This window comes from Giraffa tippelskirchi, chromosome 9 (assembly GCF_054371585.1).
Source record: "Giraffa tippelskirchi isolate mGirTip1 chromosome 9, T2T-mGirTip1v1.2.pri, whole genome shotgun sequence".
NCBI lineage: Eukaryota > Metazoa > Chordata > Mammalia > Artiodactyla > Giraffidae > Giraffa > Giraffa tippelskirchi.
In genome coordinates, this window is record NC_137283.1 from 32,639,432 (window position 1) to 32,656,204 (window position 16,773).

The window sequence follows — 16,773 nt, forward strand, 5'->3', positions numbered from 1 at the left end:
GCAGTATGTTGTCACCCTGCTTATTTAAATATGCAGAATACATTATGCGAAATGGTGGGCTGGATGAAGCACAAGCTGGAATCAAGATTGCTGGGAGAAATATCAATAATCTCAGCTATGCAGATGACACCACCCTATGGCAGGAAGTGAAGAGGAACTAAATAGCCTCTTGATGAAGGTGAAAGAGGAGAGTGAAGAAGCTGGCCTAAAACTCAACATTCAAAAAGTTAAGATAATGGCATCCCCATTCCCATCCATTTATGGCAAATAGATGGGGAAACAGTGAAACAGTGACAGACTTTATTTTCTTTGGCTCCAAAATCACTGCAGATGGTGACTGCAGCCATGAAATTCAAAGACACTCTTTCTTTGGAAGGAAAGCTGTGACCAACCTAGAGAGCATATTAAAAAGCAGAGACATTACTTTGCTGCAACCAGTCTGTCTAGTCAAAGGTATTGTTCTTCCAGTCGTCATGTATGGGTGTGAGAGCTGGGCTGTAAAGAACGCTGAGTGGCAAAGAATTGATGCCTTTGAACTATGTTGGAGAAGACTCTTGAGAGTCCCTTGGATTGCAATGAGATCAAGCCAGTGAATCCTAAAGGAAATCAATTCTGAGTATCCATTGGAAGGACTGATGGTGCAGCTGAAGCTCGAATACTTGGCCATCTAATGTGAAGAGCTGATTCATTGGAAAAGACGCTGATGCTGGGAAAGATTGAAGGCAGGAGGAGAAGGGGACGACAGAGGATGAGATGCTTGGATATCATCACTGACTCAGTGGATGTGTTTGAGCAAGCTCCGGGAGATGGTGAAGGACAGGGAAGCCTGATGTGCTACGGTTCGTGGGGTCACAAAGAGTTGGATATGACTGAGCCACTCAACAACAAGCAAAATATATTTCCTTTCCCATTAAAACTTTGTGTAACAGTTACTCTTATAATTTAGAAGTTTAAGAAAGTGGCATTTTACCTAACTTTTTACTTTAAAAATTTTATTTTAAACTTACTCATTGTATAGTTCCTTTGTAAAAACTTTCTTGTCTTCTGTTACTTGTTGAATATTCTTTAAAAATCCAGGACTGGTCCTATGAATCGTACATAGTGGAATAAATTGCATTGGCCTCGATAATATCTATACTACTCAGTCTGCCGTGGGGAATTTTTGGTAAGAAGTACACCCAAAGAATGATTTTTTTCCAGTGTGATTAATAGTCTGGTTCAAACATATAAGTTGGCACTACTGACTGTAATGTAGTTTAGTGTCTGTTAGTTAGGATTATAATGGTTGTTAGTGACAGAGACTTGCATCAGCCTGGGTTTTGTTAAAAAGCCCCCTGAGGACGAGGGTTCTGATTTTACTTGTGTTACACAGAAGTTTAGGAGTGAACTGACTAAAGGAATGAAGGGAATCAGGGATTCTCTGCTTGTCCATGGCTGCTTACTTCTAACTCTGCATCTTTGTCAGCCAGCATCTCTGGAGCTGTCAGTGAAGATGGTTCCCAGTTCCCATCCTCCTCCTTCAGCAGCCTTTAACAATCCTTTCAGATGATACTGATTGGTCCTACTTGGGTCCTGCTGGAATCACATGGTGTCAGAAAAAGGCAGTTTTTCTGTGGAAAAAGGAACATTGAGTCAAAACATGTCTATGAGAATGACCTAACTTTTCTTGAACTGAAAGCAAGCTATCAATTAAATAGAGAGAAATGGACTATTTTGCTTACTGTCTAATTGTAGTGCCAGATTTTGTTCATTAAATCTGTAGCTAGGTAAAAATCAGGATTAAAAAAAAAAAAAAATTTTCCTATCTTCATTCATTTACTTATTTTGTAAGCCATTGTGAGAGTTTATGTCCTATTTCTTTTCGCCCCACTTTCAGTCAGATCTGCCTGCACATAGACACTTTTCTTTGATATCTTTAAAACAATGTTTCTCAGTGGCAAGGATGGGCATCTTGTTACCCAGGGACCCTTGGCAACATCTAGACACATTTTTTTTTTTTTACTAAAATAAAATTGACATATAAACTTATGTTAGTTTCAAGTGTATACCATACTGATTTGATTTATATCTGTGTCTGTATCTCTTTAGCCAAATGATCACCATAGTGAATCTAGTTAGCACCCGTTTTTGCATGTTACAACTTGGAATGTGTGATGTTACTTGCTTCTAGAGGATAGAGGCCAGGGATGCTACTAAACATCATATAGTGCACAGTGCTGTCTCCCTCGTCAGAAAATAATCTCACTCAATATGTCAGTAGTCCTGAGATTAAGAATTCCTGCTCTAAGGCATTTTCATCAGTTGGAGACCAAATTCATTCACTGAGCTAAAGAAATTAAACCCAATTTAAAACCGAGACTCCCTGGCCAAGATTCCATGGGAATTAAGGCTGGGTGATCCAAAGTTTCAAATCCTGAAAGGTGATGCTGTGAAAGTGCTGCAGTCAATATGCCAGCACATCTGGAAAACTCAGCAGTGGCCACAGGACTGGAAAAGGTCAGTTTTCATTCCAATCCCAAAGAAAGGCAATGCCAAAGAATGCTCAAACTACCGCACAATTGCACTCATCTCACACGCTAGTAAAGTAATGCTCAAAATTCTCCAAGCCAGGCTTCAGCAATACGTGAACCGTGAACTTCCACATGTTCAAGCTGGTTTTAGAAAAGGCAGAGGAACCAGAGATCAAATTGCCAACATCCACTGGATCATTGAAAAAGCAAGAGAGTTCCAGAAAAACGTCTATTTCTGTTTTATTGACTATGCCAAAGCCTTTGACTGTGTGGATCACAATAAATTGTGGAAAATCCTGAATAAGATGGAAATACCAGACCATCTGACTTGTCTCTTGAGAAACCTGTATGCAGGTCAGGAAGCAACAGTTAGAACTGGACATGGAACAACAGACTGGTTCTAAATAGGAAGAGGAGTACGTCAAGGCTGTATATTGTCACCCCACTTATTTAACTTGTATGCAGAGTACATCATGCGAAACGCTGGGCTGGAAGAAACACAAGCTGAAATCAAGATTGCCGGGAGAAATATCAATAACCTCAGATATGCAGATGATACCACCCTTATGGCAGAAAGTGAAGAAGAACTAAAGAGCCTCTTGATGAAAGTGAACGAGGACAGTGAAAAAGTTGGCTTAAAGCTCAACGTTCAGAAAACTAAGATCATGGCATCTGGTCCCATCACGTCATGGGAAATAGATGGGGAAACAGTGGAAACAGTGTCAGACTTTATTTTTTGGGGCTCCAAAATCACTGCTGATGGTGATTGCAGCCATGAAATTAAAAGAGGCTTACTCCTTGGAAGGAAGGTTATGGCCAACCTAGACAGCATATTTAGAAGCAGAGACATTACTTTGCCAACAAAGATCCGTGTAGTCGAGGCTATGGTTTTTCCAGTGGTCATGTATAGATGTGAGAGTTGGACGGTGAAGAAAGCTGAGCACCGAAGAATTGATGCTTTTGAACTGTGGTGTTGGAGAAGACTCTTGAGAGTCCCTTGGACTGCAAGGAGATCCAACCAGTCCATCCTAAAGGAGATCAGTCCTGGGTGTTCATTGGAAGGACTGATGTTGAAGCTGAAACTCCAATACTTTGGCCACTTCATGCGAAGAGTTGACTCACTGGAAAAGACCCTAATGCTGGGTAGGATTGGGGGCAGGAGGAGAAGGGGACGACAGAGGATGAGATGGTTGGATGGCATCACCGACTCAATGGACATGGGTTTGGGTAGACTCCGGGAGTTGGTGATGGACAGGGAGGCCTGGCGTGCTGTGATTCATGGGGTCTCAAAGAGTCGGACACGACTGAGCGACTGAACTGAACTGATCCAAAGTTAAATGGCATATCAAATTCCTTTCTTTCTTCAGATTAATTTCTCTAAATAACCATCCTGTTGCTCTGTGCCCAGGTTGTTGGTGGGTGTTTCTCTGTATTTCTCTCTTTATACATAAGACTCTATTTTCGAGAACATTCTCAGTTCTTTACCTCCCTCTGAAGTTCCCTCCCGCCTAGTATCTATTTTTCTCCTTTCACAGCAACTAAAGAAAAGTTCTCTAAAAGTATACAACTCCTCATACATTAACATTTAACAGAAATTGGGACTAATTGGGAAGTATCAGCTTTCAAGGCCATCTTGGCAAAGTGCATTTCTGAGGCACTGTATGGTTATTTATCATAAATCAAATTCAGTACATTGCTGCAGACAAGTTAATTTTTCAAACTAATTACTGCAGTCTTATTTCCTGTTGTGTTTATTTTCTTTTATGTGTGAATTTCCACTCTGAAATGTATTTTTCTTTTGTTTAATTCTGTGGCACATTCTTCTGTTAAAACTCTAGGGTCAGAGGCCAATAACTGCCAGTCACATTGTTCATCAGGGCTGTTGAATTAGCAGCTCACAGAATCTCACACCATTAAACGACAACAAAAACACCCTATGAATATAAGTACCACAGCTTTCTTTGATATTTGTTCAGAAGGAAAATTCATTTGTATAATCTTTCAAGCATGTAACCATGTGCTTTTGATGGTGAAAATTGTTTTATAAATATTAATAGATATGTTTTTCACCCACTTTTTACATAGAATGGCCTTTGTTCAAGTTGAATTTTCTATAGAATTGAAGTGTCATTAATGTGACATTGAAAATCTTAATGTCTGAACCAAGCTCAGCACCTCCAAAAATATATTTTACCATAGTGTATTGTTTTATTAAATGAAAAAGCCAAGGTCTGAGCAAGGACGTTTATTTTATTGTGCTCTTATTGACATAAACAATCCATTTTTAACCCACCAGTTCTGAAAGTGTTCTTGGAGGGGATCTTACAGGGGGGAAATTAGCATATAAGAGTCAATCAGTGTTCAGGGATTGATCTGTTCCTTTTGTGCAAGCTGCAGGTTTTGTTTTAGTTTGTTACACTGTTTTGTTTTCACATTACTATGATGCACTTTTCTAAATTTCTCTCTCACTAATACATATATGATACCTGTGTCTATTTTTTCAGTTGTTAAAGTAGGATATGGATGTGATGAGAACTGGAGCTTTGCTGGGAGTGGCAACCTGTTTCTGTAAAGTGACAGTTAGTAAATATTAGGGGGTTTGGAGGCCTCTCTTGCAGCCACTCATTTCTGCTGTTGTTTTGGGACAGCAACCAGAGAGGTATGTAAATGAATGGTTGTGACTGAATAACAGTAAAACTGTGGTTACAAAAACAGGCAGTGAGCTGGCCAAAGGGCTATACTCCACCCCCGCCTAACTTAGAGTCTCACTTGGGGCTTTTTTATACCTATCTATAACCACCCTGACCTTATGCAAAGGTGTGGTGTGATTCAAGCATCACCAAGTCATCTCTTTCAACATCGCCCTTTAAGAAAAATCTTCTCTGTCAGTTCCAAAGCCTGGAATGCTAACCATTAAAATCCTTCCTGTGGGAAAAGGTAATCTGTACATGTGTAAACTCCAGTAGGCATTAGTTTAGATTTACTCTGAACAGAATTCTAGGATTATAAGGGAGAGGAACAGTACAGGTCATTTTCAGTGATAGGAAGAGAAGAGAATCTTGTATCCTGGGCCCTAAGGACCTGTCCTGTTTCTGAAGCCCTAAGAAAGCACTGTGCATGTAGAAGATGGCAGTGGTAATAATAAAAATCACCAGTAAGTGCCAGCTGTCAGTGAGGCTAAGTGCTTGCATGCATCCTGCCCTTCCAGCAGCACAAGGCAATAGAAAAGGCTCTGCTCCCACGTGATTGACAAGACCACTGGGCTTAAGAGAGACAGTGGCTCCCTGGTTAGGAAGGATACCAGAGTCTACATTAAGTGGTCAAGTTCAAGGGAAAACTTTCAGATGATGTAGCATTATAAACTGAGATTGTTAGGCTGGAAAGCACTTGGTTTGTTTCAAACCGTTTTAAGAATACCGAGCACATGTAACAAATGTGTGTCTTAACAGATTCCATGTACCTCAAAATGCCTTATTTCCCCTCCGCCACCACCCTCCCCAGAAAAAATTTAGGTATTAATGATGGCAGTTCAATTTTGGTTATCTTTCTTTACTCTTAACTTGCTTTATTTGCTTCCTCTTTGTGTAGTGTTTTTAACTTCTAAAAGCACTTGGACATATATACGTTTGACCTAATTATGTTGTTAACTTTTCTCTACCGAGAGAGAATGTTTGGCAAGGGCCCATTGTAAAGACACCTTTTTCCTACCTACAGATAACCTTATCATCCTGCTGTCACCAACATTAAGTCCTTGGTTAACTCTTAAGTTCTCTCAAGGTGGTCCCCAAACAGTGAACTCATTTCTGTACTAGGCATACATGCCATACTACAGGAAAAAGAGACTTTTGAAAATCTGACTTTGCAGACATTAAGCTGAGACTGCTTTCTGAGCGTTGCATACATACCTATTAATTATACTCTCTCTCAAGTAGCTTGTAGTCTTTGCAAGGAGCAAAGATCAGCCTGGACCTATTTTGATATACTGGTTTATTGATCTTGACCAAGAATTCTTTTATTTGAAACTCTTCACTTAGGAAGTCAGTTTCATAGCATTTGCCCATTCATTCTGAACATGTTCAGTTCAGTTCAGTCGCTCAGTCGTGTCTGACTCTTTGTGACCCCATGAATCGCAGCACACCAGGCCTCCCTGTCCATCACCAACTCCCTGAGTCCACGCAAACCCATGTCCATCAAGTCGGTGATACCATCCAGCCATCTCATCCTCTGTCGTCCCCTTCTCCTCCTGCCCTGAATCTTTCCCAGCATCAGGGTCTTTTCCAGTGAGTCAGCTCTTCGCATCAGGTGGCCAAAGTATTGAAGTTTCAGCTTCAACATCAATTCTTCCAATGAATACCCAGGACTGATCTCCTTTAGGATGGACTGGTTGGATCTCTTTGCAGTCCAAGGGACTCTCAAGAGTCTTCTCCAACACCACAGTTCAAAAGCATCAATTCTTCGGTGCTCAGCTTTCTTTATAGTCCAACTCTCACATCCAGACATTATGACCACTGGAAAAACCATAGCCTTGACTAGACGGACCTTTGTTGGCAAAGTAATGTCTCTGCTTTTTAATGTGCTGTCTAGGTTGGTCATAACTTTCCTTCTAAGAAGTAAACGTCTTTTAATTTCATGGCTGCAGTCACCATCTGCAGTGATCTTGGAGCCCAGAAAAATAAAGTCAGCCACTGTTTCCACTGTTTCCCCATCTATCTGCCATGAAGTGATGGGACCTGATGCCATGATCTTAGTTTTCTGAACGTTGAGCTTTAAGCCAACTTTTTCACTCTCCTCATTCACTTTCATCAAGAGGCTCTTTAGTTCTTCTTCACTTTCTGCCATTAGGGTGGTGTCATCTGCATATCTGAGGTTATTGATATTTCTCCCGGCAATCTTGATTCCAGCTTGTGCTTCCTCCAGCCCAGCGTTTCTCATGATGTAATCTGCATATAAGTTAAATAAGCAGGGTGACAATATACAGCCTTGACATACTCCTCTTCCTATTTGGAACCAGTCTGTTGTTCCATGTTGGTTCCAATTAATCTTGACAATGAGTAATGGAGGAGCTAAAATTGCTAATAAATTAATTAAAATATGTTTATAAACCCAGGGGAAAGCCATCAGCAACATTGCTTTCCTACTGATTGTTATACAAGTCACTTATTGCTGAGACAATGCTACTGTAGCAAGCAGAGAACATTGGCCAGTTCCTTTGCTAACGTAGGATCCTGTCATTAAGATTTCTGAAAAGTAATTATCATTTGCTCTGTATATTCAAAGTATGTGGGTAAAGTGTTTGGACGTTTTGTGGGAAGACAAAGGACTGAGGCAGAGATTAAAGTCAATATAAGATTGTCCCTTGTCATTCATTGCTACTTTAAGTACTTTGTGGTTTGGACTTTTATTTATGCTGAGAATTCTTTGATGTTAATATGGCAGTTGTGCACAGATTTGTACCAAAATCCTTACTTATTGTGGTAAAAAGACTTAACAAATAAAAAACCTTTCTCTGTAGTCTTTAACTCCAGGATGCTACAAGTTAACAACATTTTCTTTTCATAAGAAGCAGGTGGTATTAACAAACCCTGGTCATTACCTTTGAGTGAAATACACATAGGTGATTGTTTTGCTGAAAGTACTTAGGTGCCTATGAGCAGTGCTGGTGGAGAATGAATAATATCTAAATTCACGGTCATAGATCCCTGCCTGTCACTATCCCAAGTGAAGTAGAAGATTATTATGGAGTATCATCCTAGACAATAATTTCTGTCCTAAAGGATGTAATAAAAGAGATCAGATCCAAGACACCAGAATGCCATCACTCCCCACCGCAGTAGCTCCCTGACTGTACATGTGGAAGATCTACAAGTGAAGGAAAACTATCTGTGATCCATTCCTGTCACTGACTGAGTTTCACTGTGTCCAGGGCTCCTCACCAGTAGGAGAGTTAGAGATTCCTGCCAGCACCAGCCGGTGGAGACCGTGGTGCTAATAATGCCTGGCAGCCTTCCATTGTAACTGACCAGTCTTGGCCATTTAATGTTTTGTAACATGAATTACAAGAATCATAAGATGGTCCTGCTCACATCAAGATCACTTTTAGCAGACTCCAGAGTAAGTATATCAGCAGTCTGAGGATTGTCTTTTTCCATTTTTCAAATAAGAAAACAGGTCCAGCAAGAAAGTAGGTTATTTTTATCAAGGTTACAGAGTTAGTTAAGGATCAAATAAGTGAAAAAATCTAATGATTCTGACTTGGTGTTCTTTCCACTAAATCTTCTAGACATATTAGTGAGGATAGTGACTAAATAAAAACTTCATTTTGCAACATCAGAAGATGGCTGTAGGAGGAGAGCAATTGTTGTCCTCTTTGCATTGTCTAGTCTCTCTTTGCATTGACAGGAAAGGTTAACTACTAAAAATAGGAACTGTAATAAAAATTGCAAATCAAAGCTATATTTAGCTATGCCAGTATGTAGCTTTTAAAGAGTGATGGCAACTTATATTGTCGTTTCATAGAAACCAACAGATAAAAATTATTATGCTTTCTATTAGAATGTAAGTGCCTTGAAACAGGGATCATGTCACATTTGTCTTTGTAGTCTTAAAGTTTAAAGATAAAGCCTTAACAGCATCTCCTGTCTGAAGCTTGAGAAAAAATGACAGTATTCGATTTTATTTCTCCTGTGCTTTTCAGCCTGGAGAACTTATTGGATTGGCCAAAAAGTTCATTTCAGCCTTTCTGTTACATCTGACAGAAAAACTTGAATGAACTTTTTGGCCAACCCAATAATTTGTAGATCCTTAGGAGATATTTAGGTATGTTTGTGTTTTCTTTATTAGTTGTCTGTTTTGATGCCAAGATAAACTTTGATGACAACGCAGAATTCCGACAAAAGGATATATTTGCTATGGATGACAAATCAGAGAATGAACCCATTGAAAATGAAGCTGCCAGATATGATCTAAAATACATAGGCCTGGACGGGAACATTGCCTGTTTTGGTAAGAAAGCATTATATCAAAATAATAATTTGTGAATTTTTGCAGAGTTTAGAGACCACTGGTTTCCAAAATGTTATTTCCCAATCGCAAGTGAACATATGAGATTTTTGTAGCCAAAAACACTTAAAAAAAAAACCCAAAATGTCTTTGAAAAGTTCATCTTGACCAGCGGTCACTGGTTTAAAGCAAGGTTTCTCACTTCTTGCCCTATGGACGTTTTGGGTGGGTAATTCTTTGCTCTCGGGCTCTTTCCTTTGCTGCATTGTCAGCAGTTGTGACAATCAAAAATGTCTCCAGACATTACCTTCTGGTAAGCACAGTCACCCCAGTTCAGGACCAGTATTTTAAAGCATCTCAGTTAAACTTTGGCTAGTAAACGTCAGAACCTTTGCCAAAATTTGTGTTTAAAATATATTGCTTTCTTAGACAAAGTAGAAGAGAATGCATGCTTTAATCATTATACTAAAGTTGGAGGTTCTGTGAAAACCAAAGATCAAATGTTTACTCCATTATGTCAGCTTATTAATAAGACAATTGATTTTATCATAGTCATCTAAATTTGTGAAACTGGCTTATTAGCAGAGATAAGAATGGGTCTAAAGAGGCAATACAATTTCTGTTATTGTCCACAGCATATAATACTGAGATTTATACTCTTCTGTTTCTGGTGGAACCAGTTCATTGCACTTGAAACCGAGGTCTTAATCTTAATGGAATTAAAATAAAAAAGATTTGTAGCTCATTAAAGCAACAGTATCATTATATTCAGAACTGAACAGACCTCATCTAGTAGTTTCCTGTTCATACAGTAGAAAATGACATCCAATTACAAGTGATACCGAAAGCTCTTTCTTTATATTGGAGCAAAAACTCTCATGTACTAGATCACTCACATCATTCTTATCTTGATAAGCTAATATGCTCTCAATATTTGGAGGCATTTAGAAAGGGGAAAGACTTAATGATGTGTTTAGAGCAAATTAAATGCATATTCTCTGTAGCCTCTGTAGGAGTATGCATGATTTGGCCAAGGTAGCAGTCTTAGAAGGTAGGATTAACACATTTCACATTGTTTTAAGATCATATATAAATTATTTTTATATTAGTTGTTCCAGGCTTAGTTAGTCACAATTCATAGGCATTATCTGAGGAATACAAGAGTCAGAAAATGTGAAAGGTACTTTACCTGAAGAGTTTTTATAATGTTCAGGAGATTTTTTTGTGTGTGGGGGAAGGACTTTCTAACTAAGGAAAATAATTCCCTACAATTAGGCATAGGAAGCAAAAGAAGTGCAATTGATCAATAAAACTTAGCTCTGGAAAATAAGAATTTTGATGTTAAAACTCCCTGTTTTCTTAAAGAAAGCTTCTAGGATGTTGGCATATTTTAGTTCTAGTTTTAATGATCAGGTTGCTAGCGAACATTTCTTACATTGATTTGAAACAGTAACAGGGGTTAGGAATATTGTTTTGATGCTGTCATTTGTTCATTTGTTTTCTACGTTTCTCCAGAGAACACATAAACATGCATAGTTGCACTGAGTGTAAAAAAGCGTTTCAGTCCTGTTGAAGTTGGAACCCCTATGGTTCAACCCCCTGAGGGATGCCACATTCAAAGGAGCATATTCACAGCAAGCAAAAAATGGGAAAAAATCACATTCTTTACTCAAATCTCTTAAAGAATATTAAAAGGATGTAACTGATAGGCTCTAGCAATTTTTCATAGCCTTTTCCCTCTCTCCCAAATCTCTTAAACTTTATACTGTGTAGAACCTAAAACTCTTCCCTCTATTAATAGTCCAAATTTATTGCTTACTGAATGAAGCTCTTCCCTTCTTTGTTTTTCCCAGATTGATTTAACTTCTCAATAAATCCTTCTCCCCATTCCTGGGTATATTTTGTTTATTCTTTGTACATTTTCTGTTTCTTTATTTTTAAAGTCTATGAATTTATCTGGTTGAATAGAATGTAAGTAGGCTGGAAACTGGCTTATTAATGTCAGGTTTCTCTTTTAGTAATATGGAGAAGGGCCAAAGTTTATGCACCCTTTGATGTTGCTATATTTATCGTATCTTGTGTACCATTTGCATTTCACAGTTAATGGTGCTGGACTTGCCATGGCTACCTGTGACATCATTTTCCTGAATGGTGGGAAACCAGCCAACTTCTTGGATCTTGGTGGTGGTGTAAAGGAATCTCAAGTATATCAAGCATTCAAACTACTCACAGCCGATCCTAAGGTAACTTCTCTTTTTGTAGGAGAGGTTGCATGGTGTAATGATTTCTCAACATAATGATCTACCTTGTTCCTGCTGAGGATTAAGCCAGCACATGTATAATACTTTCCAGCCCCAGGTGTCAATACTGCCTTATATCATAACACTGGAATTCATGATGGCTTAAATCGTCTGGATAAAAGGCTTATAATTACCCCTAGGATCTTACTTCAGGGCCTGTGCTTATAAAGTTCTGAGAGGTGGAAGGAAGTTTTTTTAAACAGTGTCGTGCAAATAAAGAAATATTGGTTGGCATGAAATATTTTTTGTGTGTACTTAACAATATGAAGTTCTATGCTTATGTGAATTAGAGAGGACTGAGTCTCAGATCCCTTCTTCAAAGGTGTTGAGGTATTTATAAGATTAAGACAAGAAAATTACTGAGTTATAATATTATGTATTACTGGAAAATGATGACCTCACATCCTTCTATATGCTTTTGAATTTTCATCTCTAATGATTACATGTCTTACAGCTTGTAACATATGCTCGAAGTACATATAATGTCATTCCATGGGCAGTTTTTCTTCTTAACTAGAATGTAGCTGTCATGCTAGGTGCATAGTAGGTATTTGGTAGAACTAAAGAGCCTCTTAATGAAGGTGAAGGAGGAGAGTGAAAAAGTTGGCTTAAAGCTCAACGTTCAGAAAACTAAGATCACGGCATCTGGTCCCATCACTCCATGGGAAATAGATGGGGAAACAGTGGAAACAATGTCAGACTTTACTTTTTTGGGCTCCAGAATCACTGCTGATGGTGACTGCAGCCATGAAATTAAAAGACGCTTACTCCTTGGAAGGAAGGTTATGGCCAACCTAGATAGCATGTTTAAAAGCAGAGACATTACTTTGCCAACAAAAGTCCGTCTAGTCAAGGCTATGGTTTTTCCAGTGGTCATGTATGGATGTGAGAGTTGGACAGTGAAGAAAGCTGAGCGCCGCAGAATTGATGCTTTTGAACTGTGGTGTTGGAGAAGACTCTTGAGAGTCCCTTGGACTGCAAGCAGATCCAATCAATCCATCCTAAAAGAGATCAGTCCTGGGTGTTCATTGGAAGGTCTGATGTTGAAGCTGAAGCTCCAATACTTTGGGCACCTCATGCGAAGTGTTGACTCATTGGAAAAGACCCTAATGCTGGGTAGGATTGGGGGCGGAAGGAGAAGGGGACGACAGAGGATGAGATGGTTGGATGGCATCACCGACTCGATGAACATGAGTTTGGGTAGACTCCGGGAGTTGGTGATGGACAGAGAGGCCTGGCGTGCTGCAATTCGTGGGGTCGCAGAGAGTCGGACACGACTGAGCGACTGAACTGAACTGAACTGAACTGAAATACTTAATTAGTTTAAAGACCAGTATGATTTGCATCCATTGTAGATATTCAATTGTCTATGATAAGATTTCGGAGAAGGCAATGGCAGGCACCCCACTCCAGTACTCTTGCCTGGAAAATCCCATGGACGGAGGAGCCTGGTAGGCTACAGTCCATGGGGTCGCTAAGAGTCGGACACGACTGAGCGACTTCACTTTCACTTTTCCCTTTCATGCACTGGAGAAGGAAATGGCAACCCACTCCAGTATTCTTGCCTGGAGAATCCCAGGGACCGAGGAGCCTGGTGGACTGCCGTCTATGGGGTCGCGCAGAGTCGGACACGACTGAAGCGACTTAGCAGCATGATAAGATTTAGGTAGATACCATTATATAGAAAGACTAATATTTTTGAAATATGTATTCAAATGTTGTCTGAACTTAATATGGAAACTTCCCATTCATAAGTAGACTGGCATTTTGGGCCTCCCGTGTATGCAGTTTTGTCTTAGGTTAGGGGTATGCTTGTGTGTTTTCATTATGACTTAGTTGGTAACCTTACATTTTTGCTAAATCTTTTTCTTATAATTAACACACACACACATAAAATGCTTAAACATTATCAGCAACTTATCTTCATTTCTGCACTGCTGTTCAGAAATAGCAAAGTGACTGAAGTCCAGAGTCACTCAGCCATGAATTGTCCACAGGTGATTTTTCTGTTAACAGAAGCACCTTGTTTTCATTGGTTAAGTAGGGACATTATCAGAGGCTCCCTCATCATTTATGAATTCATTTATCTCTTTTCTACTCCGTTCTAAGGGAAGAATCATTTTTATCCCAGAGATTTTCAAAGCAGTTGAAATCTGTAAATACCATGTACATAATACACAGCTCTTTCAACTGCTTGAACCACAAAATGCTCAGAAGACAAGCAACTGTAATAAAATACTGCACATTTAGTGTTGACTGAAATTCAGTGCTGAGCATTAAAGAGAGCCAGGAAGGATTAGATCTACCAGAACAATCATATTGCATTTTCTTAGGAATATCTTTTCTTAGTGGCTGATTCTGAATTTTAATTTTATTAAAGTACAGGAAGGGAATGAAAAATCACTTGGAAAGCCTTTTTTTTAAAACAATCTCTTCAAAAATGTTGACTCTTCCTATTTTCAAGTGCTGGGAGTATTTAAACTTTTTTGAGATTGGCTGTCATCTTGGGTAGATAAAGGTATGTGGGAGTTATTTTATTTTTCTCTTGCTATATCAGGAAAATGAATGCTTGGCTCATCTCACAGTACATTTTCCAAATCTTGAAATTTCAAAGTCAGTTAAAAAGCATAGAAATGTAATGGGTATTTTCAATTCTGGCATTGTTTCACAGATTTCAGGGAACAGAGGCTAAAAAATAGTATAGATGAATTGATTGGATCTTGCAAGAAAACTGGTTGTAATTCTGGCAGTAATTATTTCAAGTAGAACCCCATCCAGTTGCTTAGAACTAGAGATTCCCCAGAGCCCAAAGCTAATTACTTCAAAGGTATTGATTTTCTTGTTAGATACAAGGATTAGTCAGTTGAATACACTGAAACTCAAAATAACAGAAGGCCCATTGTTGTTAAACTTAAGTAAAGTGATAGTAGCAACTGCTTGTTTATTATATGTACAAGCTAATTCTATTGATCAAGTAATAAACATCCTCATTGAAGAAAAATATTATGCATTGACATGTATTTCCACTCATAATGTCTGCCATGGAGCTGAGACTTACATTTATTTCACTTGACTATTAATCCAAATGCTGATTTTCATTGGGACCTAACACAAGTACCTTTATAACTAATGTGCCCCTTATTTGTTTGTAGTATATGTAAAATGAAGTTCCTGTGCCAAACTGTTTAAAACAAGAATTTTTCCAAGATAGCACACTTTCTAAACTGGATTCCCATGAAAACTATCATTAAATATTTTATAATTCTTTTATTTTCCAGTTGGGCTTGAGATGAGAGAAAGGTAATAGAGTTTGTTCTGCTGGTGGTAAAATAGATACAATCTCACCCTCATCATTTTAACTTATAAGATTCTAAACACAGGTGTTCTTAAAATCATATGGAGTAAAATTGTTTTAGAAAGTAGGAGTAGGATTCTGTGCCAATCTATAAAGAATTTGAGCACATTTAAAGGAGAAGTACTATCAAAAATGTTAGCATTATGTTTTTATTTTCCTGAATCGTGCTTTTGACTTTTGTTTTTAATTTTGCACTTAGAATTCCAAAGGTATAGAAAATGAGTACAACATCATGTGGAGTATTTAGAACATCTTGCATAAATGAATTAAAGGAAAAGATGGTTGATACGAATCTCAACAGTAACCTCTGCTCTGTTGTCCAAAGTTAAGCCAATCTATTGCCCTCTGGAGGCTTGATTTTGCAAAGCAGTAGCTTATGACTTGTGAAGTCTGTTCTCTTGATTTGACTGTACTTCCTGGTTTAGGTCCAATGTAGAGTCCAATTTTCAAAGCCTTTTAGGAAGGAAAAGTGCTATATAAGCACCAAATACTTGGAAGAGATTCTTAGTGGGGCTCTGGTGCCAGGCAGCCTGGGTTCCAATTCAGTCTTTAACATGTGTTGACTATGGCACCTTGGGCATGTCATATAACTTTTATGTGTCTTGGTTTCCTATTTTGTAAAATGGAGATAGTAATAGTACTTATTACCTCAGAGAGTTACTTCATTGTATGAATTGAGATACATATATTTCCCATTTAAAGGGCAATGATTTCACGTGACAGTACTGTCTAAAAATTTTAATAAACTTTTATTAAAGTATAGCTTTCATAAAGGACACTGTACAATTTGTAAGTATATAGTTCAATGAATTATGACAAAGTGAACATATTTGTGGATTCTCTGACCACATCAAGATATAGGACATTCCCAGTGTTATGGACTGAGTATGTTTTCTTATAATTTATATGTTGAAATCCTACCCCTCAGTGTGATGGTGTGAGGAGGTGAGGCCTTTGGGATGTTATGAGATCATGAGAGTAGAACCTTCATGGGTGGGATTAGTGCCCTTATGACAGAGATTCCCAGAGAGGTCTCTCACCCCTTCCACAGTGTGAGGACATTGCTGGAAGATGGCCACCTGTGTACTAGTTAGCAGCCACTGAATGTGCTGGTGACTTGATCTTGGACTTGCCAGCTTCCAGAATTGGGAGAAATGAATGGTTTTTAAACCACCCAGTCTGTGGTAGTTTGTCACAACACTTTGAATGCACTAGGACAATCAACGACCCAGCAGTGCTTTATGCCTCCATGCTCTCTCCCTCAACCCTGCTTTCTTCCCAAAGCTAATACTCTCCTAACTTCTGCTATCAAAGATTTGTATTGCTTGCTTTTGAGCATAATACAAATGGAATCATACAATGTATATACTTTTGTATTTGCCATCTTTCATTTGACTTTTTATCTCAGATTCAACCATATTTTATGTAGCAGTGGTTCACTTACCCTTATTGCTGTATAATATTCTATTGTGTAACTTGGCAAGAGCTTTTTTATGTCATCTTCTATTGATAGACATTTGTGTGATTCTTATTTTTTACTACTATGAATAATGTTGCTATGAACATAATCACGCATGCCATTTGGAGCGTATTTTTGTGGTGTATATGC

At 38.6% G+C, this 16,773-nt stretch overlaps 1 protein-coding gene across 9 annotated transcripts in view; it reads left to right on the top strand.

The window, feature by feature from the left end:
• The window catches only part of SUCLG2 (succinate-CoA ligase GDP-forming subunit beta), a 626,520-nt gene that overhangs the window by 153,738 nt on the left and 456,009 nt on the right, over positions 1 to 16,773 (top strand). For all 9 annotated transcript variants that reach the window (XR_014064918.1, XR_014064922.1, XR_014064917.1 and 6 more), the window contains exons 8-9: positions 9,351 to 9,512; positions 11,610 to 11,752. Coding sequence is in view for 2 of the 9 variants with exons in the window: in XM_081528439.1 (XP_081384565.1) it covers positions 9,351 to 9,512; positions 11,610 to 11,752 (305 nt within the window). In the remaining 7 variants the exon portion in view is untranslated. The remainder of the gene's footprint in view (positions 1 to 9,350; positions 9,513 to 11,609; positions 11,753 to 16,773) is intronic.